At 38.1% G+C, this 21,955-nt stretch overlaps 3 protein-coding genes across 4 annotated transcripts; 1 reads left to right on the forward strand and 2 right to left on the reverse strand.

Moving 5' to 3' along the window:
- The first annotated feature begins 54 nt into the window (after window positions 1–54).
- Window positions 55–8,346, forward strand: LOC113672469 (protein lifeguard 1). The gene is made up of 12 exons (XM_027188758.2): window positions 55–335; window positions 438–451; window positions 1,978–2,042; window positions 2,143–2,196; window positions 2,692–2,742; window positions 3,347–3,386; window positions 4,156–4,193; window positions 4,547–4,592; window positions 5,483–5,524; window positions 6,049–6,138; window positions 6,683–6,730; window positions 7,509–8,346. Exons 1-12 carry the CDS (start codon window positions 245–247, stop codon window positions 7,662–7,664), a joined length of 735 nt encoding a protein of 244 aa, XP_027044559.2. The 5' UTR covers window positions 55–244; the 3' UTR covers window positions 7,665–8,346.
- Window positions 8,347–9,020: 674 nt separating this feature from the next.
- On the reverse strand, window positions 9,021–14,948 carry LOC113672474 (uncharacterized). 2 transcript variants are annotated; one of them, XM_027188763.2, is made up of 6 exons: window positions 14,826–14,948; window positions 14,539–14,645; window positions 13,038–13,136; window positions 11,511–12,457; window positions 11,247–11,325; window positions 9,021–10,186 (listed from the first exon to the last, which is right to left on the reverse strand). In XM_027188763.2, the coding sequence occupies exons 2-6, from the start codon at window positions 14,624–14,626 to the stop codon at window positions 9,696–9,698; spliced, it is 1,704 nt and encodes a 567-aa protein (XP_027044564.2). In that variant the 5' UTR covers window positions 14,627–14,645; window positions 14,826–14,948; the 3' UTR covers window positions 9,021–9,695. The 2 variants fall into 2 exon arrangements, with proteins under 2 accessions (XP_027044564.2, XP_027044563.2); XM_027188762.2 differs by having other exon boundaries at window positions 12,690–13,136.
- Window positions 14,949–16,155: 1,207 nt separating this feature from the next.
- LOC113672471 (uncharacterized) lies at window positions 16,156–21,893 on the reverse strand. The gene is made up of 7 exons (XM_027188760.2): window positions 21,757–21,893; window positions 21,003–21,103; window positions 20,650–20,670; window positions 20,421–20,510; window positions 19,858–19,914; window positions 17,037–17,108; window positions 16,156–16,773 (listed from the first exon to the last, which is right to left on the reverse strand). The coding sequence occupies exons 2-7, from the start codon at window positions 21,088–21,090 to the stop codon at window positions 16,379–16,381; spliced, it is 723 nt and encodes a 240-aa protein (XP_027044561.2). The 5' UTR covers window positions 21,091–21,103; window positions 21,757–21,893; the 3' UTR covers window positions 16,156–16,378.
- Window positions 21,894–21,955: the final 62 nt, after the last annotated feature.

Here is a 21,955-nt window from a genome sequence, read left to right on the forward strand (position 1 = left end):
CTGGAACTAACTTTCCCATCAGCCCTGCTTATCAACACTGTCCAATCATCACGAAGGTGACGTCATGCTACAAATGGTACTAGTTTTCCCGGAAGAGTTTTGCTTTCCAACGGTACAAATATTCATCTGGGCAATTATTATTACCCCATATATAGTTATGAAACTGGGCGATAACTGAGGAGATAGATAATTTTTTTCCTCGGAGCGAAAAGGGTATTTTGGCAAAAGAAACAGTTATTTCAAAATGTACGACCCAGAGGCAAACAAATATGGCGGGGCCGACTATAGCCAATTCGATAACACAATGGCTTTCAGCGACTCCTCAATTCGCGCTGGTAAGGGTTATAAATGTAATTTTTAACTGGTTGAATTAGATGTGATATGTTGTTAGTTTTTTCGAGGTTACTAAATGATGTATTTTTTGCTTTTTGTCACAGGCTTCATTCGAAAGGTAAGATTTGGCCTGTGTTCGGTGCATGTTGATTAGAGTTTGTATTTTGATTCAGCTGTTTCATTTTGTCATTTATATGCATATACTTGCGCACACATAAGGGTAACCTATATTATCGGTTAAAAATCACTACCCTTATTTTGGGTAGATACGAAGGTTGGATAAAGTATACTCTTGACTTTGACTGTCAAGAAAATGTAATATAAATATAGAGCTTCGTTATCACAAATTATATTCACGACATTTTTTCCTTTTTATCCTTACTTCGCCATGACACCAATTAAACGAACGTACACTTACCCACGTACAAGTGCTGTGATGATTAACTTGGGATTTCTAGCAGAAACTCTATTTAAACCACTCAAACCGTAACGTCGACATTTATATATAGTGAAAGGAGGGACGGAATTAAGGGAACTGAATTACATACACCCTCTGACAGGAAATCTCCACTTGGCTCCATCTTTAATGGACTGGTCTGTTATCATGTGAGGGGTTAACAAAATTGGTGGGAGTCCGATTTGTTATTTTTTAGACAGTATGATTCTGGGCAGTTTGATTAGATGATGTTGCTGATGATCCTTTTGTATGAAAACAATATAAAAACTGGAAAGTGAAGCAAAATACGCATTGGGTAAATTTATGTGTAATTTATTAATTAGGGGACCTTTGTAACATGAAATGAGCGCAGTATCTCGCTATATTACAGCATGTGCAGTTGATGCATATTGTCTGATTACTCAGGCATGAAGTGTAAACTGCTCTGTGACACTACTGTCCATGATGCATACACTTATTTATAATAATATGAATTATGGGTGCCTTTTTATTGGCTTTTGTTGGTGATCTGTTGGAGGACAGATGCTTAGATGACATTACCATCAACAATTTTTTGCTTCTTTATCATATAAAACAAATAGGTCATGTTAACCCTTTGACTCCAAAGAGTGACTAAGACAGAATTCTCCTTACAATGTCAATACAATATCAAGCAGACAAGTGATGAGAATGAAGAAAAATATCAATTAGGGGATTATAAGTTGATACAACACCAAATTCTCCAAACTAACATCACAAGAACTGTGAGGAGACAGTAAGGAGAATTACTAATGAGATCTTGGTAGTTAAAGGGTTAAGAGCATTTTAGTTCAGTAACACACTTTCCACATTTTGACACCATCTGTGATCTATTTTACTGAACAGATATAGAGCAATATAGAATCTATTTTGGAATTATATAAGTTCTCAATTTAAGCTGCTGGAAAAATTTGTACTATTTATACAATTTTCCAATGGTTTTTTTAAGGTTGTAGACATGTAATTGTGGCCAATTTGACATTGTCTGTGTAAACAAAACAATCCCCACAAAACAAGAAAACAACAACAACAAGCAGACTCAAACACAATGTTTTACTCAGTGATTAAAATTGACATCTGGGGTAGCTGGTAAGACCTAGAGAGTGACTGCTATGTGCTCTTGCAGGACATAATTATCAGTAATGTTTTTGTTTATTTCTATTTTATAGGTCTATGCTATTCTACTTGGCCAACTTGTCATAACAATGGCATTCATCTGTTTCTTCCTGTATTGGTAAGAAAAATAAATTTGCAGAGATGTAAAATTGGATGAAGCACTTTAGGCACCTTCTTGTAATAATATTAAGGTTAACCTTATTTTTTTCTTTATTCAGTGAGCCTGTACAGGAATATGCAATGAATCATGTAGGATTATTTTATGGAGCTTTGTAAGTGTGATTTATTTTTTTTAGTTTATTAACTTTGATTTTAGTTAGATACAAATGCTGCAGTAAATTAACATCAATCATGTATGTAAGGCAGGATAGTAATTGTCAAATAATCCCTTGGACAATTACTGGAACCTTTTGAGTTTAATTATGTTAGTTTGATGAAAAATGACTACTAAAAAACAAGTGATTGTTGGTCAGAGCAACTGCATTGTCTTGTATTTATGTTTTTCTTTTTGAGCACACAAAAATCATTTCAATTGATAGCCATGTAGAAAATAAGTTCTTCACCTTTAAAATCACCCTGCATGGAGGACCTTATCCTGTCACCTAAGCCATTATTTGCATGTTCATAAATATTGGATAATACATTTGATATTTGTGCCACTAACTTTAAAAGACTTCCACATAGTTTACTCTTTTTACTGCTCTTTTCGGTTACAGCGGTGTACACTTTCCAAAGTTTTTCTCACTTTTTTCAATGTCATGTTACAGGGCTGTCACATTTGTCACAATGATTGCTATGGCTTGTTGTGAGAGTGTAAGGTAAGAATTCCTTTCTTGCTGTGGAACTATAACATAGTATGTTTTGCGATAAGAATATAATAGGATTGTCTCATGGCATGTCTCAAGTCCTTTTTTTTTTAGTTTCACAAGTGCTTATTCTGTGTTTTCTATCTTGTGAGAAATCAATTTTAGTGAGGAATGCAAATGCTGAAAATTTTTTTAGAGTTGCAGAGACAGGTTTTGTACAGGGCTAGAAAACCTAGAACATCCTGGAATTTTGTTTTGACATTTCTCAGGACTGGAAAGTCCTGAATAATGTTAATAGGTCTTACAAAGTCTTGGAAATCTGTTTAACTTCAGCAATGAAGTTTTTAGAATTTATGCCATATGGAATTATGTAGACCCTTAAGAGAATTGATATGGAAATCTTGGGAATGAAAGGGTTTGAGGTAAAATTTGGAGACCTGAGTCCTGGAAAAGTTTTGCAAAAAACCTTGAAATTTGTTTCTGAAAAAAGGTTTGAACCTTGGAAAGAGAAGTTGCTTATGAAATCAATATAAACAACTTCTCTTAGTTGTTGTTTGATGTTTTCTTAGATACTTAACGTTAGCTGATGTTGTTAACTTGTTTGATCTCCTTTTAGGCGGCAGTTCCCAACTAACATGATCTTTCTTGTAATTTTTGTGAGTACCTTCTACTTCATTTGTGTAATGTATTCCTAATTCCTGCATCTATCAGTGAGCACCCCCCTAAAGTAACCTAAAGACTGTCACATTTCACTCCCCCTATGTTACTGAACTGCATTGTAAATGGAGTTTGTGATTTGTCTTCAAGACTGAATGCTTCATTTTGGTCTAAAATTAACACTGGAGGGGAAATTAGAACTGAATTGGAAAATTTGAAATTCTGCACTTGATATGTTAATTGAATGTTTCATGTAATATATTATAAAAACTGTATACTTTAATAATACTTTTTCATTAAGTTGTAAGATAGAGAAGTTTTTTGTTTAAGCAAACTTCTGCTTGCTGTATGTTTCATTAGTTTCAACTTTGTTGCCCTCAGAATCCCTGCATTTCCATTATTGTTGACTCGTTTAATGCTCAGATAAGTGTGCAGTGTAGTTGAATGAATTAATTTTAACCCTTTCATTCCCACAAGTGACTAAGACAGAATTTCTCCTTACAATATCAATACAATATCAAGCAGGTAGGTGATGAGAATAGAGAAGAATATCAGTTATGGGATTATTAGTTTATCTAATACCACATTCTCTGAACTAACATCATAAAAATTGTATGGCAGATAGTAAGGAGAATTACTAATTAGATATTGGGAGTGAAAGGGTTAAGGGTGTCACCCTTTTGTTGTCTATTTGTGTTTTGATATCGTAATTAAATGTTCTTTAGGTTTAAGTTGTATTGAATTTTGTTTTGTTTTGTTGTTATTTAGACCATCTGTGAAGGATATCTTCTTGGTGCTGTATCAAGGTAAATTGTAGTCTGCTTTTGTGGACAATTACATCAGGTGGACAATCTTGAGCTGGAAAAAATTGATGACCCTCTCCTCACTATTGTTTCTGTTATAATATTTTAACAGAATCACTGAATCATAATCTGCCTTTCTTTGATCATGGTCAATGGATTTCAAATTTTGGTTGCAATTTTTAGAGATGGAGATAACTTAGGACTATTTATAGATGAATACTTAAATTTCTTTTGCATTAATTATCACTTGATACCCAATTTTTGTTGCAATTCTCACTTTAGCCATATACACACGACTATTATGTATTATATGAACAATACCAACAGTTTCTTACATGTAAATCAACTTTCCACAGTGTTTATGATAAAGATGAGGTACTTATGGCTGTTGGAATAACTTCAGTAAGTTGCAGCCTTTTTGGTTTTGAGTTCTTATGATATATGCTGTAATAAAGATAGAACTGAGGAACAGGTCTGTCTATTAGTTGAAGTAGAAGTCAAATATAAAGAAATAGCAGACAGCCAGGTTGTTGTGGATACCATGTTTTTCATCAAATTACACTCAGTGCTGTGAGCTGTTCAGTTAAAATGTACCAGTTGTTCCAAAAAGTTTGCACAAAGCTTCAAGCAGTGAAAGTGGAGTTGATTAACACATCTACATGTAGCCCTTTACTGGTAAATTTTACATGTAATTCCACTAAAAACTAGGAAAGGGTTGCAGTGGTTGGAAGTGGCTGGCTATAAAATGGCAGACTAGCCATGGGTTTTGGCCCACCACCAGCTCTTGTTGACAGCTCTGGAAGGAAGATTGTTAAAAAAATACTTAAAATGCAGCTGATGGAACCAGTCATGATTACTTTTTGTAGGGGTTTAAACCAGCCTAAGTATGGTCACTGAAGTTAATGTGACTTTAATTGTATGCCATGAAAATTTTGTCAGCTAAGCAATATTGTATGGTTAGCAGAAACTAAATTCCTAGTATGCGAGGAGAATATTGATTAGGAGAGAAACCCAAATTAGAAATTGTTAATTTTTCCTTGAGACATACGGTTAGATGACTAGATTTGAATGAGTTTTGAGTTAGCATGAGTTTGAATAACTAAAATACAATTGATACTAGCTGATATACTTGTGGAGTTTCATTTGGCTGAAGGTAGTGAAAATTTTGCAGTTTGATTGTGAGAAACCTTTTTTGCTGTGGAAAGAGATATTGGCAGGTCGAGGACTGTGCAATATCTATGTGAATTAAAAGTTAACTTTTCAATAATTCTTGTTGTGAAACTTTTTTACAGGTTGTCGTTCTGGCAATTACCATTTTTGCATTCCAGACTAAGGTGAGAGACTAGTAACCCTTCAAGTCAGTATAACTTTTCAACAGATGTTATGCAAGTTTCAGCTGTAGGTGTTTCATTTTGTAGGGCCTGTAATTTTCAGGTGAACCATGGTTGCTGTTTTTATAGTAAACTTAAGGTAGTGTTAGCTAATCTTAGTCCCAGAGCTTGAGTTAATGATCTGCACTTTTGTCAGCTTTAAGAATCAAGGGTTCCCATTGAAACAATAACATTTACTTTCTGTTTTCAAAGAGAGTCACTTTGCATTGCATTTCCTAACACACATTCTCCACCCTTTCCTATTTTGTTTCACCAGAAAGTCAGTTTACCTAGAGCTTATAGATCTGTACTTCCTGGCTTCAAATGAATGATTTCTACATTACATGATTTCTGCTGGCAAATATGCTATGAGGCCCTGTTTGCTTTGTTGCACCAAGTTCCTTTTTTTGGTAGTTTTTGCTTTTTAGAGAGGTCTGCTTACCTAATTTTTAACAGCAATTTCTTTAAATATGCTCTGTCCTTGACAGTATGACTTCACCATGATGGGCGGATTTCTGTTCGTGGCTTTGATTATTCTCATCTGCTTTGGCTTTTTGATGATCTTTTTTCACAGCAGGGTAAGATGTATACTTTACACTATGCCTGCACAATAGCCATTTCCATTTCCTCTTATCCAAGAGGGAGTCATGGAAAAGCGTGATATAAGTAGGAAAGGGGGGGGGGGGTCTTCTTCTTCCCTTCATGTATGTTTCAATCCCTAGAGAATTGAATTTTGTTGTTGTTGTTGTTGTTGTTGTCAGTAGTAGCCCTATATTCCATGGGTTTGGTTTGGGACCAAAACAAAAGTAGGTCAAGAATATTATGTAGAGCAGGTTAAGTTAAAGACAAAAAAAACAAAGAAAGGGATTTGTCTTTTAATTTTTTACATATTCTCTACAGCTTTCTTTATCTTTTTAATACTTTCCACATATTCTTGGTGAAAGTAATATCAGAAGTTGAATTTGGTTTGAATTTACAGTTTCCTTTGAAGCTTTGTCATACTAATTACAGTTCAGAAAGACCAAAAGTAGAAAATCATGGTTGATTACTAATTTTATAACCCAAGTTGTCAACCTGAAAAATTTGTATTAAACCTGGTAACTATTTTCCATAATATTTCAGGTTCTTTCAGTTGTCTATGCTTCGCTTGGAGCTCTCATATTTGCCATGGTATGTTTCTTGGAAAAATAGCAGGCATTGTGCTGCTTTCATTCTTCAGGAGTTGTGTCCAATTAATTTAAAAAGTAAAATGAATGATTTGGTTTTCCTTAGCACTGCTCATACATGTACCAAAAAGGCCTGAGGGGCAAAGAAAATTAGTGACTCAAATGAAAGAAAGTAAAGATTAAAATGACAGCCTGCAAGAGGCCTCATAACATATGACTTCCACATGGGGCCTCTGGTTGCAAGTCCAGCCCGTTGAACGCTCTTGCATGGTGCCTTACAGAAAACCAAGTCATGGACAAAAAACTTTTTCTATTGAAGTAATTTGCAGCCACATTTTTGAGGTGTAAAATCTTTGTTTACCTTGAAATGCCTTCTCCGATCTGATAAATTTTCTCAAAATGCCCGACAGAGAATTCCAAATGTCTACCTTCCATTAATAAAGTTATGTTTTGGACCCAGAGAAGTCTGACTTTAGCTAAAAGGTCTATTGTGGAGCTCCATTTAATGCCCTCTATTTACAGTGTAGTTTGTATTTTTGGGGACAGCATGGACCAAAATGCTACTTTTTAAACAGTCATACAGATCATCTTTAGTTAGTATTTTGCTGTAATAGTTACCACATAACCTGTTGCTATAGAAATGTGTTTACCAGTTCCCTTCAAGCTACCATGTAATAATTCGTGGAACATGATGCTGGTCACTGGTTGGGAGAGTCAATGCATTGGCTTCCAAAGCAGGAGATTGCTATAACTTATCTGTTGAGGTGTGTTTCATCTTGCAGTACCTTGTGTATGATACACAGATCATGATGGGTGGAGGCAAAATGTACTCCATCTCACCAGAAGAGTACATATTTGCTGCACTGAACTTGTACTTGGATATCGTCAACTTGTTCTTGTACATCCTTCAAATTATCTCAGCAGCAAGAGGGGATTAAAGAGCCAGCTACAATGTGAGCACAGTTGGGATCTGTGTCCACAGGATCAACATCAAAATTCTTAAATCTGTTTTATTACATTTTCAACAATTTTTGTTTTGATGGTTTGGTTCTTGGTCATTTTCATCTGCCTTTAGGATTAGGTTTGTTTTAGTTGGAAGTACTATGGTTTGAAAGCGTAGTAGTTAAACTAGTTTCCTTTGTATCTGTTATGTGGGTGGGTATCCCTTACCCTCAGGCCCCCTTTAGCTTTGCCCTCGACTAAGACGTTATTGGTTACCTCCCTTTTCGGCTCAATGGAGTTCTGTTGGAACCATATGTTGTATTATGTGTAAATTTCGATTGAGATTGTTAGAAATTGCATTTTTAACTAAAACTCAGCAACTTACTGGTATGAGTTTAAAGTGCAGTTCTCGACAAGAGTAACTGAACGAACTTAGAGAATATAGAGCATAAGATTTTTTAAAATATATGGCACTCGTTGATTAGGAGAAACTAATTAGTTTTGAGTTTTGGCTTCCTAAGAATGCTTCACTTTAAAAATGTTTTGTATTTGCAAGTTGCTATGTAAGAGCATTATGTCTAGAGTAATAGTTGTATTATAGCAAGGTAAAGAGTTTGTTCTTGTCGCCTGGCAAGTGATTGTCAGAGACAAAGTTTGAAATTAAAAATTTCAAGGAAAGTCCTCTATCTCTGATCATTGAAATTATTTGAGGTTTGCTTGCACGGGTTGAAAGTTATGTGAGATTTCTCTGATTTTGCTTTAACTCCCTCTGTGATTGGTCGAGGAAAATGCGGCCATCTTGTCAGCCAATGAGATACAAAACAGAAATCCAAACGTGACTTGGTTTTTCGCGTTTTCCCGCGGAAAGCTCAACTGGGAGCTAGGGACTGTCTTTATTTCATTTGGGCCTGGGGCACCTTTTTCTTAATTTTTACTTTTTTGCTATTTTATTGGGCAAGTGCTCTTATGGTTTTGTCAATTGCTTGACTCCACGTTCCTCAAAGAAAGGTTAACTGATTGTTGAGGCTCCTGGATAAACTTGTTTACGGAGCTAAAACTGTTTTTATAGGTTTCGCACGTTTAAGACGTAAGAATAAGTTCAGACATGTAGCTTTACATATCTCAGTTGATAAAGAGGTTATTGACGCAAACGGGTAACGCCATTGAGTTGTATCTGTGTGCCGCCACTGATTTTTTTACATGATGTCGCAAACTCTGGGTATGTATCTCGAATTATTTCACCGGGCCAAGATACGAGGAGGTTAGAGATATCGAGAACCTTAACTTTGGGTATTTCTTAGACAGCATCAATAACAGGTGCGAAATCAATGTGATTTACATCTCAGCTCATCTCAATTGAAAAATACCATGTTTATTATCTGATTATTTCTGTGCATTAATTTACAGTCTGTGAAGCATAGCTACGTCTACTTAAAAGTGTGATTTTTATTTGTTTTCCTCAAGTTGCTCGTCAGTTCTAACTGTTTCTGAACCAGAAACCAGACTGGAAGAAGCCAAACTAACTGGGAAAAGTTTAATTACAGTTTGCTGCAAACCAACGATAGTACTTTAAGTAAACGCTTCTGACAAGAAGCATTTAGTATGTACACGAGAAAACATGTAAATTTTGGTAGAATATGTGCATGGCATGTTACATGCTGAAGTAATAATATTTAACGCGATATGTACATGATAAAGCCTATAACGTAACGCTATATAGTGCAATATATGTATGGCTAGTGTTATATAATTCTAATATGTAATAATGCTATAATCCAAAATTGCAATAGGGAAATTGTCAACATGCTGTATCCCCAGATATATCTTATCCCTAGAAACCAGTCTTAGTAGAAGTGGTCGTATCCGTATATAAAGTCATTGTACAAGACCTCTCTTGCAATCTTTTCAGTCAACTTTGCACCTCTTCTGTCCAGGAACCTTTCTCTTTCTCTTTGTTCTCTCAGCCAAAGCCATCGTCGAGCATAACCATCGAGGCTTACTATAGGCAAGCCAGCACGCCATGTCTGTTAGTGAATGGTGTTTCGTTTCTTCTTCAATCCAAATCGTCGCGGATTATTGAATCGCGACACAGGTACTTGGTATCTTTTCTGATTAAATGCATAGTGATTCTTCATGTAAGCCAAACGAGGAAACGGTCTTGAAATAAACGCCCTCTTCATGGAGCCAGGGCCGCAGCATCTATGCGGACACTCTAGAGCGCATACATCAGCACAGATCTTGGGGCACCTTGGGGACTGGGGGATGTCATTGATTTTGGGCCTCTGGTTGATGGTAGCTTTGATTGGTGGGTGAGGACCACAGCAGCGCCTGGGACATACTTGTTCACAACTCGAAAAGCAAACACGAGGGCATCCCGCAACTAGTTCCATATCGTGAAAGCGTTTCTTAGTACAGCATGGTTTGGGACACGATGGCAGGCACGTCTGAGGGGAGCAGGCAGGCGCCACGCACGAAACAGGCTTTGGTTTCTTTGACGTTGGGGTAGCTGTTGGCCGGGCTAAAGAGTGACAACGTTTTAAAACAATTCTTATTCCGGTGTTGATAAAAAATTTTACCACAATAGGCAGAAATGTCGTGATCTGATTGGCCAATTTGCCGTTTTCGATAAGAGTACAGACAAGTTGTCGCTTCTACGTGTCACGCAATGGTCACGCACCGAAAGAATTGTCTTATATGACGTCGTTACTGTGTTAAAAGAAACAAATAAAACAAATTGACAGTGGTTTGGCGTGGTCTGTCCTCTTATCTAAAACGATATTCGTTATCACAAAGGTCAAAATTTATTGTGGACTCACTCGGCTGCTCCTCGTGACACCACAATATTTTGTGTGACTGGATGACATGACACTGATGACGAATGTCTTTGTGAATAAGAGTACAGATCACGCTAAACCACTGTCGAGTTGTTCACTCGCGCTGCCCTCTCGAACCCTCAGATTTAAAACAAAAAACTAATCTTGAGTTGCTCACATGCGGCTGTTTATCTCTACATAAAATTTTCTCTGAATAAGCACTTATTCGGTTCCTCTGATATCTGGGTACTTTTCTTCGTTCTGACTAGCCCTTCGCTAACGTTGGTTTGGTACGTTATAAAAAAAAAACACTCTACCTGGAAAATAGGTCGAGAAACTTGAAATCATTCTCTTCTTAGTTCTTCAAGATCTTGTTATTTCTTATCTAGCTTTTGAATCCCTTCATTACATCCTAATTTTGGCGAGCCTATCTGAATTTTAAGTTCGGCGTCTGTCCTCTGCTCTCTGTAGCAGAACATAAACTAATCTAAGTACTCGTTCCCTTGCTAACAGCTAGATACCAATTTTGCCAAAACTGTCAATTATGGCAGCCGGTGGGGCTAAATAGTTGAAAATCGGTTGCAACTCTCAGTTGTATAAATTTCCCATCTTTCGTAGTCCCATTTGATGTTCAGAATTTTGTATGCTATCCTTCTATGCGGAACAGTTTGTGTGACGCATAGATGCATAGACGGATTATGATTTCTAATGGCAGTACTTATACTCTCACAACAAGTGCCTGAGAGTGTTATACGATTACCATACCTGTTACTGCTGAAGAAGCTGGCTTAGTGGTGCCTGGTGCCGCTGTGCTAGCGGGTTTGCTTGTGGGTAAGCAACAGCTCTGTTTACAAAAAGTGTTTCTTTGTTAGTTTTTCCCTTGTGCGGTTTTAACCGTATGACTTGTGAAATCTGATTATCTGTAACTTCCTCATAAAGCTGCTACGCAGTTCCTTGCTAATTACTTGAATCAAACTGGTGGTCTTACAAAGAAAAAAATTTGCAGCACTAGAAGCGTTTTGGACGCACCTGAGGACACGGAGTTGCGCATATTTGAGCACAACTTGCTGGGCATGAAGAAGTGGATGGTGTAGCTACTGCAGTAACGGAAGTTGACGGTTTAACAACTTGCACACCTGTCACCTTAGCACTGCAGCAATCCTGAGGGCAGACTGTCAGACAGAACTTGAGACAGATCGGCTTACATAGTTTCTTTGGAGTGGCAGGTTTCGGGGTCACTACGGGTGCTACCGTTCCAGGGCTACTTACACAGGGATATCCAGGATAACTAGGATATGAACATCCGCTTTGAACCGGGGATCCCATTGTGATTACAGGGGGCGAAGGAGCGGGGTAAGGCATCGGTGCAGGGTAGGGTGCTGGGTATGATACTGACATGCAGCATTGAGGAGCGCATGCTGGATTACATGATGGATTGGGACGGGGTAAGACGGGTCTTGGCGGAGGAGGGGGTGGTGGAGGTGGAGGTGGAGGTGGAGGTGGCGGCGGCGGCGGTGGAGGAGGAGCTGGTACTGGTGGCATGCAGCAAGCTGGAGCGCAAGAGGGCTGGCAGGTCATTTGAGGGTAGACTGAAGGCATAGGGGGAGGTGGAGGATACATCATCATGGGTGGGGGAGGTGGGGGTGGGGGAGGACGATAAATAGCGGGGGGTGGAGGAACAGGCATTGGATAATTGTTCATCCCAGGTAAGCAACACCTGTGTTGAATACAGATAGGTGTGCATTTCTTCCAGCATTGCGCTAAACATGCTCCGCCCATGGCAGACATAGGAGACATAGGGGACTGAAACGCGTTGTAAGACTGTTGATAAGGTTGGTATCGTGGTTGTGGATAGGCGGGACGTGGGGGCAGGGGAGGTCTTGCCACTGGTGCGGGCTTTTTAACTGGAGCGGTCGCTGCTTTATCCTGTTGCTTTTTAAGGCTCGGTTTGGCCTTGTCTTTCTTGGGTATGCCAGCTAGAAAAAACAATTAACGCAGTTAATTTTCACACTTATCAATGTCAGTAAAGCCTGAAAAATAACACAGACGTCAAAGGGTTAGTTTTGGTTAGAATTAGCGTCTGGTCAGTTTTTTCGTTAGAACAATGGTTATTAGGAATGTTAGTTTACTTTAGAATTCGACTCGTTAGTTTTTATCAGAGTTTTGGCAGAGAGAGATGAGCAGCGACCAAGACAATTCAGCTTTTACCGGATTGTTTATTGTCTTTCTTTTTCTCGTCTTTCTTCTGTTCATCAGGGCTGCTGTCTTTGTCCTTTTGCTTATTGTTTTTTTCTTCTGTGTCTTCTGCATGTTCTTCTTTTTTGTCATCGCTTTTCTCTGATTTGTCTTTGCTTTCATCATCTTTTTTATTACTTTTGTCCTCATTTTTTTCTCCTTGTTTGTCATCTTGCTTCTCTTGTTTATTCGTCAGTTTATCTTCTCTGATAACTTCTTTTGCTTCATTTTTGTCTTCCTTCTTATCATCGATTTTAACTTCTTGTTTATTGTCTGCCTTTTTGTCATCATCACTGTGATCATTAACTTTATTATTTTTACCCTTTTTTTCTTGTCCCTTGTTGGGCTTTGCGATTTGACTCCGGAGATCATCCAGACGAGAGATTTGTTGCACGGCTGGTACGCTTCTGTCTGGTCTGCCTGAAAAAAATAATGCACATTCAAAATTTTGGATAGAGAACTCATGTTATAACCGCCCCAATAAACCCGTGGGGAGCTTACTAATTTCCAAAGCTCAGAGACAGGGGCTTGAAGAAAGGTGAAGTTAATAACAACTTACTAAAGGAAAGCTTCGTGTGGTCTGAAGTACGAAAATATTGGTCTGACGTTGGGTTGCAAATTTTATTTAGCTTTGTTTGAAACTAGTTTCAAGAATAAAATGGAATAAAAAAGTGATCAATTCTGCCTGCAAATGTCGTAATCCTTGAATAAAAAAAGTAACTCCCCTTGGTTCGTCCCCAGTCCGCAAGGATCGGTTATATCAAAATATCTTTGGTTTTTTTTGGATCTTCGCACAATCACATATTGAGCGCTTTTTTATGAGCTCTGTTGGGATAATCTAATAACAACTATGAAACCAATAGGACTCAACCTCGTCCCCATGTATGAAACTTTCCTCGCAAACGAGTCGAGTAATGAGAAGCCCTGGGAACAATGGGAACACTGGTGACTTAGCAGTTATTACAATACACAAATATGCCTTTTGTAAATCGGATAGGAAGCTTACGTTCCCAGTTGCGAACGCTGAAAGACAAAATTCTCGCTGTCTATCTTAGATGTAGTTACAGTATCGCATAACATTTTTTCACGCAGCAATGTTTCCGTTGTAAGACTGATCCCAAAAAGTTGCCAATGTATCCTATTACAGTTGTTGTTTTATCATTTATATCAACTCGTTGGCAACCATCTTTGGCAACTCATATTAGAGCAGTAAGACATCCTTAGAGAAAAAGGTTTTTTTCTGCCCATTTGTTTTATGTTATTATCAATTTGTTTTTACAAATAGCCTTTCTGCATTAAGAGGAAGTTGCAAAGTTAATCCTTGACTTAAAATTCTCATTTGAGCTAACTCACACAATGGACCTGTTTGATTTTAAGTGAGATTGCCCGCGTTCATTACGAAGAAAATCATTTGATTTGTTTTACAACATTGACCTCTAATTGACCTCAGTGATCTTCTAGATCTGATCTAAATACCAATTGAAAGCTTGTTAAGAAGCAGCTGTTCTTGGGAAAGTTTCCTCTTATTTAATTTTCCTTTTGCCTCTAAACAGTGACCATCTGAAATTCCAAATTTTTACCAATACAGTTCTGCACTTTCTCTCAGTAGTGTTGATCTGTCCACTAAGTCTGCCTTTACTGGTATAAAATTTGTCCTAGTCAGTCCAAGTGTCTATACAATATAAGCTAATAAAAATTGTTGACCGACTTCGATAGTTTTATTTAGGCCCGGGGCTTAAAGGATTTCTTCCGGCATGGCCTCGAGAAACACACTTAAAATAATTGTTATATTCACGGTTGATAAGTAGCTTGTTACACATACCTGATTCGTAACTGTTTAGCTCCTCACACTTCAGGACCGTGACCGCGAAGCAAAGCAAAGTCGCTGAAGCAAGCCACAACCTGGTCATCTTGTTAAGAACAGAACATCTGAAGCGAAGAAGTAAAATTTGGACCATACAGGCGTGAAATCGACAAATCGACAGGTACCAAAAGAAATCTTGACCACCTCATTGGAAGGTGAATCACAAAAAAGTGTCGACACGTTTCAATAAGCCAGAATCTTTCTCTAGAAATCAAAATAACGGGGAAAAACTCTGAAACACTTACCAGCTGTATTATTCTTTTAATTCTTGACAAGAAAATAAAAGATAAAAATATCTGTCACGGCTGAGTAACCTTGAATCGAGTGCATTACATCATCCTTAGATTCGCTGCTGTAGTTTGTTTGGCATTTGTGCACCGGACACAATCTGAGCTGAAACTTACGGGTGGTTTGCCTTTGAACATTAAAAATTCATTCGTCAAATCTCGAACCAGCCGGTAGTTCTGACCGAAAAGGTTTTGAGAAAGAATCCATAGAATCGCTAAAGGAAAGTACATCGATTTATTTGAAAGGAAAGAAAAGCCATGTGATACATGATGCAGTGAAAAGTTCGTTTTAAAAGATTTCTTCTCCTCTCCTTTGAAATATCCAATCTTACTTTTAGTTGTCAATACGTTCCAGTTAGGACAGTCGACAGTTTTCCAAATACAGTTTCAAATCAAAAGTTTCCGTAAGCCTGGCCCGCTACATTGCGAAAAAAAAAAAACGTTTTGCGCATAACACTAACCCTCAGCAGATATAATTTTCACTCAGTTACTTCGCCGTCTTCTTGGATTTTCAAACCGCTGATTCCTGGAGAAGAGTTTAGGTCCCTATCCCCTGGATGGGGAGGAACTGTTGAACAACCCAGATTGTGTATATGCTTAGTTTTAGCAGCTATAGGGAATCGACAAACTCTGATAACCTTCCTGCAATGATTTGAAAAATTGCTTTTACTTAGCGTGTTTATCTGTTCTTCTCAGTCAAGGTACATATCTTCTTCATCAGGGAAAACTATGAATTATATCAAATTGGCTTATTAATGCTCAGCTAGAATCAGGAAATATATACTTTAATTCTAAAATAAAGACAGTGAACAAGAATGACAAAATTTAGTAGTCCTCCAATTGCAAACTGCATTCTTTTTATACAGGTACTTTCATCTTGAGAATATTCCAATACCAAAGGAGAAGGAAGCTTAATTAATGACCTCCGTAAATCTAGAACAAAGGAATGCGTTCAGAAGAAATAAAAATAATTCGAAGGTGGCCTAGATTATTTTCCAAGAAACTTGCTAAAGGCATTCGTGTTCTGATACATTTTTCCCTTACATTTTGGTTACTGCAGAATTAGCTTTACAGGGCATTACTTCAAGTGTATAGGGTAATGACTCCTGTTTCAAAACAACTCGCGTTGGTTGAAAGACCAAGTTGGAAAAGACGGAGCGGTTATAGCAAAGTGTTTTAAGCCTAATTATGGAAAAGGAAAATTCAGGATTCTTTAGGGAAAATGCTTTTCTTGGGTCTTTATGCAATTTAAACATGGATTAATACATTGACACAAATGGCCAGACAATCACATAAACTTGAATACTTTATTGAACCAGTAACGATACTTAAAACATAAATTTGTCACAATATGCTCTCAGATAAAAAGCAAAAGACCTTAAAACGTCATTGTATGTACAGAAATACCATATTCTTGACAGAAAAACGAGAAAGTCAAGTTGCGTTTCACTATCGCATGTACCATCATGATCGCGAAGTTCTAGTTTGGTTGAAGGTAACTCGACTGGAGATTAGTCTCCTCTCTTGCAGCATATTGGAGGGCAGGCTGGGGCACAGGTGCTGGGCTGGCATGTTGGAGGACAAATCATTGGTAGTGGGGGTGGGGGTGGTGGTGGTGGCGGTGGTGGAGGAGGTGGTGGGGGTGGAATTGGGCAACAAGTTGGTGCGCAGGATGGTTGGCAAGCTGGCATCGGTGGGGGTGGAGGTAAGGCTACGGGTGTTCCACAGCAGCTTGGGTCACAGGTAGGAGCGCACACTTGCATGCATGTCGGTGGGCATGGAGGAGGGGGTGGGGGTGGCTCAAGTGGCGGGGGAGGAATGGCTGGGCCGGGTTCGTAGCGGGGTCGCGGTACCCAGTGCTCTGGGCCAGGAGGACGGATGCATGGTGGAGGACACATCGGTTCAGCTGTATATCAAGGATAAAGCAATTAAGTTAGATTTGTGCATTTTAAAAAACTTCAAGAGTTGAAGTAATAACTTTTTTAGTGGACAAACAGTTTCTTTTTAAAATTTTGCAAAAATTCAAAGCTAGATGGAAACTCCATCAAAACATCACAAGGTCATATGGGAGAGGGTCGCCCTACATCATCACTATGTGAATCCGAAATGGTATCGAATAACACGTAATAATTCAACAAGTGAGACGACCTTATATAACATATGTCTTACTCTCAGGGGCTGCTTCCTCTTCACCTCCACTTCCGCTTTCTGCCGCAGCACTTCCGGATTCTGCAGATTCATCTGCCAATCAAATGATCTGTGTCAATTTCACCGCCGTTTCAGGATTTCACTTTGAGGCAAGTTTTTTTCAAGGCGGTTATTCTAATTTAGATTTCTGCTCTTAGATACAGAATAAAAGCTGACCTTAGTTTAGATTAAGTAGATTTGTTACATTGCAATTTTGATTGCACTTTGCCTCCAGGTTTTTCCATCTTTATCTAGAAGAGGATAATTTGTGGCTTAAAAATTTAATGCAGCGCTTTGCCCAGTCCATTCTGCATGGTTTGCAGGCCGGGCGCATAGATTTAGGTATCGAGTCATGTCGGGCGACTAAGCTTCATGACACTCGGAGAAAAGTGGACGAAATTTCTTTACGGTAGTTTCTGCAAATACTCTTCCCTCTCCGAGTGCCTGCCCCCAAATAGCAAGGTGAAAGTAGTATCTAATAAAAAAGGATTTGTCCTTCACCAGCAACAAATTTATTCTAAAGCTTACCCCATATACCTCTGCCGTCACCACCATAAAAAAATGAGTATGCATGTTAGGTGTGCATTGGTGTACCTGTTGGCGATTTTGTTGGGTGTGCTGGACGCTTTTTGATGGGAATGACTCGTCTTGGTCTTATGACAAAACACACTACATATGGCTTCGGGGAAAAAGTTTGAAAACCTGGAATAAGAAAGTTTAGAAAGGCATGGAGAGGCAAAGAAAAGTTTATTAAGACGTTTGGTTTTTTAATTTGAATAAAATCTTGATAGCCTAAAAGCTTGTATTCTAATGTCTGATCATTTTTTGAAACCGAGAGATTTGTTTAGTCTTTCCTATTGAAGATAGATTGCGGCGTTTGCTGCTAAATTTTATACTTAGACGTCTGTGCTCTAATGATGTTGACTTAGAGGTGGCGTTTTACGAAATTAGTAATGGTGGTTACTTTCAACTTGGTTAAGCAGATTAGTAAGCGTTAGGAATTTAGCAACGTAGTTTATTTCAATATCAATTCTGGAATTATTTTGATTTTCACAGTGACCAGGTAGAATATAACAAGAAGAGAGCGAGATCATCCATGTATAAATGCTTATAATTAGTTTCGTACCCACACTTCTTGCAGCCAAGCGGAGAAATCACACATCAGGGTCTGGGTAACATATTAGGCTGTTACCAGTTAGCTTTTTTGGCAAGAATAGCACAAACGAATGGTTTCTACCTCCCTTCTAAGCTGATATTTATGTAAAAGATTGATCGATGTCCACAGTATCCTATTTCCAGAAATAATATTTACCCAAACCAAACTGAGTCAAAGAAACCAAAGAAAGCTTTCGCAGAATGTGTATTTTCTAAGAATCTATGTTTCCTTTCTGTTTATGGTCGAACGCAAAAAGAAAATAAGAAAGAAATAGTAGCAAGTAAGAGAGAGAAAGAGGGTTACAAACCCGCAAAGCCATATGTCGGTGTGACCGATGTTTTGTCTCTCTAAAACGCGGTAGGAACTCAGGTGACGGTGTCATGTGATGATCCTATGATGGTCTTCATCGTTTTGGTGCCATTGGTATGGTAAGCATTTTACTTTATGGAGTTCTGGTAATTGTTAGATTATTAGTCTAAACGTACTACAACCTAATGGTATTTTTTTGAAGGTGAAGATAAATCCTTTTTTACAAGTAGTCCCTATCCGACTAATAATCGAAACAGCAAGCAAACCCACAAGCTGCCCCATAAAATTCCTTTGCGAGCCCTCTTTAAGTGTTATCTGTAGGTGACATTCAGTGATGGTGATATCCCCAGTTAGCATTTGTTAAGTAAGTATACCAAATATACCTTAAAATGTGCGTCCCCAACTTGATTGTGAATAAATGTAGTGAAGCAATGAGTTCATGGATAAACCCCAAGGGTTGGTAATGGTACAATTAATTCAGTGGTGAGAGCATCACTAAAGAAACATAACCACCCGATATCGGACAACGACTATCATTTTAGGGTTATACATCTATCTAAACTGGAGTTGACCAAAGAATTTCATTTTTTATCCAAAAATTTCTGAAAGGCTAGCTAAAAGAATGTTTTTATTTTGGTAACATCCGAGAAGTTCATTCATAGGAAAGTGTTTCGTTCATACGTTGATTAGGAGTGGGTGGGATATAAGGCAACACTTCTCTTTCGTGATGTTCTTTTTCTTGCAATGCATGTCCAGGAGAAAGTTGCACAATTCATGATCGTATAGTAAAACCTAGGTTACCATTGACTGACATATGTTTATTTCACCACAGCGGAAAGACCACATAAATAGGCAAAAGGTCAAACAAAGAAGTTTAAAGACGGCAACACCGAAACAAGAAGTGATTTCAGTTTTTCTCAAAATTCCTTTGTTCGCAAGTTTTCTTTTCTACTTCTTCGTTTTTTCCCATCCGCAATTGTTTAATAAACCCTTTCTTGATTACTTTCAATGCATGCATCAATTGCCTGTTTGTTCATCTACATCTGGTTTGTTTATCAGTTGACATCTGACATTTCATTGTGATTCAAAAAGAAATGGTATGATACTAAACATAATACTTTCTTTCAAAAAACCTCCCTCCACCTTACAATGAGAACGTTGATGTGATTTTCATCTTTATTGGAGGAGATCTTACTTTTTGAACTTACTGATCTCATACAAATGTTCCCCAAGTAGCCATTAATGTGCTTTGTTAAGATGTTGGTTTTCTGTTTCACTCAGTATTTGACGTGATAGGAATATTTTTCAATAAATGACAAGCTCATCAAGCCTTCTCACCTGAGTAATCATACTCGTCAGTTAAGTGGCCTCTTTTTATCGCTGATTCATTGTCATCTAAAAGTAAGATATAAGATTAGCCGGATCAATATCAGTATCTGGGCAACTGCCCACCTACCCCTCCCCTAACTCAACAACAGATAATTGACAACAAGTTAAGGTTAATGTTGGGTTAGGGGAGGGGGTAGGTGGGCAGTTGCCCAGATACTGAAATTGATCCGATTAGCCAAGCTTTATAAAAGCAAAATTTTCAGATTTTTGTCAAAAGGTTTGTGTTTATAATTAAGCTTTGGACTGAAAGAAAAACGGTTCTGCATTTGCCAGCACGGATCTCTGGTCATGTGGCAAATAGATTTTCTTGGTCAAGAGTTAGCGACTTTTTCTTCAGATATGAGGCTCCGCTAGGGCGCATGCGATGCGCCGTAGCTCCGCTGAACAAATGATTACAATTATTCCAATGTATAGCACGGGCAGATTTTCCACTGTAGAAATGACACCATTTAAGTCTACATTGACATATTGTGTATTTACTCAGTAGGCAGTCTATATTTCCACTATCATACCTCCGTCTAAGCTGTCCGCATCCACTTCATCCACAGCTGTGTCTGTAGCCTCGTCACCGTCGTCTTGAGCCTCGTTATCGATACCTTCCTCTTACAGAAAGGAAAAAATGGACATTTTTATTCTGTCTTTCATGTCAAATAACACTGAATTGTCAAAACATCCTTTCACCTTCCTTGCGTCCAGAAACAAACGCTGAGATTCGAGCGGTAAATGATCGAAGAGTCTTACCTTTGGAAATACTTGCTAAATCTAGAAGAGATAAACATAAGATTGCGACTTAGTACATATGTTACCTAACAAATCTAACATTTTCATTCAGTTGAATTTGCTTTGCAATAGATAATTTAAAAAAATCGCTCAAAAATGAATGTTTTACTTAAACGAACTGAATGAGGCCATATTCTTCCAAGTTCTCAGTCTGTGTCGTGCTCTACGGGTGGCGAGACCAAATTTAATCTTCAAATACATATCGAATATATCGTGCAGCATACATCTGGTTCCTTTAATGATATGAAGAGAACCATAGTGCTCCCTCTGTTACTATGGAAATTTACAGCATGAGTTTTAACATCAAGACTTACCTTTTAAACTTCTCGCCCGCACGAGGTGGCTGGTAAATGACAGGCAGATTAGAGCGGCTAAGAGCGCGCTCATGAATTTGATATTCATACTCGTCACCCTTCTAGATACGACAAAAAAAAAGACTCATTCAGAACCAGCCATAGCATTTTTTTTATTAAATCGACTATCATTAAGTTTTAATCATGAGGCTAATCATGGGGCTAATCATGATCGTATTTCAAATCTCCTTATAAAGAAAGTACGTTGTCAATCGGAACGCTTAGGAGATTTTGTGAAATATCAACCCGGAAAATATTGTGGCGAAATCTATGAATTTGAGGTCAAGCAGTATGTTTGATGCTGGTGTTTAGATTTTTACTTTCTAAGACATAAGGGATTTAGATTTACAAGAGCACAGGGGAACAAAATCAAGTTAGAATCGCCAACAGGTGATTTGTAATTTCTTCTTCTAACATGTGGGCACAAAGTTAAGGTACAAATTAGTAGAACTGATGATCCGGCGTTTTTAGTTTATGAGATTTCTTTGATAGACAGTCGGGGTGAAGAGAGCAGCGTATGTTCATGGCGTCTTGCCGAGCGATCTCCGTTATTAAACGTTTTGTTATTGACTTCAAGACTACTATTTATATGACGGACCATTAAACCGTGTGGCTCTCTGTCTAAATCGCTTCGTACGGTACCACGAGTAAGTTGCATTGAGACACAGCACATTTACACATCTATAATAACGAAATAAGAATAAAAACATCATACCTTTCCTCTTTTAGTCCAGCAGTAAAGAGGAGAGGAGAGTTGTTAACAAAATCACTTTTCCGAAAAATCCTTTTTTCGCTGAATTATTTATTCCGCTCAGCTGGTACTTGCCCCGCTCTCTGTAAACTACGCCTGCGCATTGACCTTGTGAGTCATCTGACGATAAGATCATTGACTGGATGAGAATCTGATCTCGTTT

This window comes from Pocillopora damicornis, chromosome 9, assembly GCF_964200805.1.
Source record: "Pocillopora damicornis chromosome 9, jaPocDami1.2, whole genome shotgun sequence".
NCBI lineage: Eukaryota > Metazoa > Cnidaria > Anthozoa > Scleractinia > Pocilloporidae > Pocillopora > Pocillopora damicornis.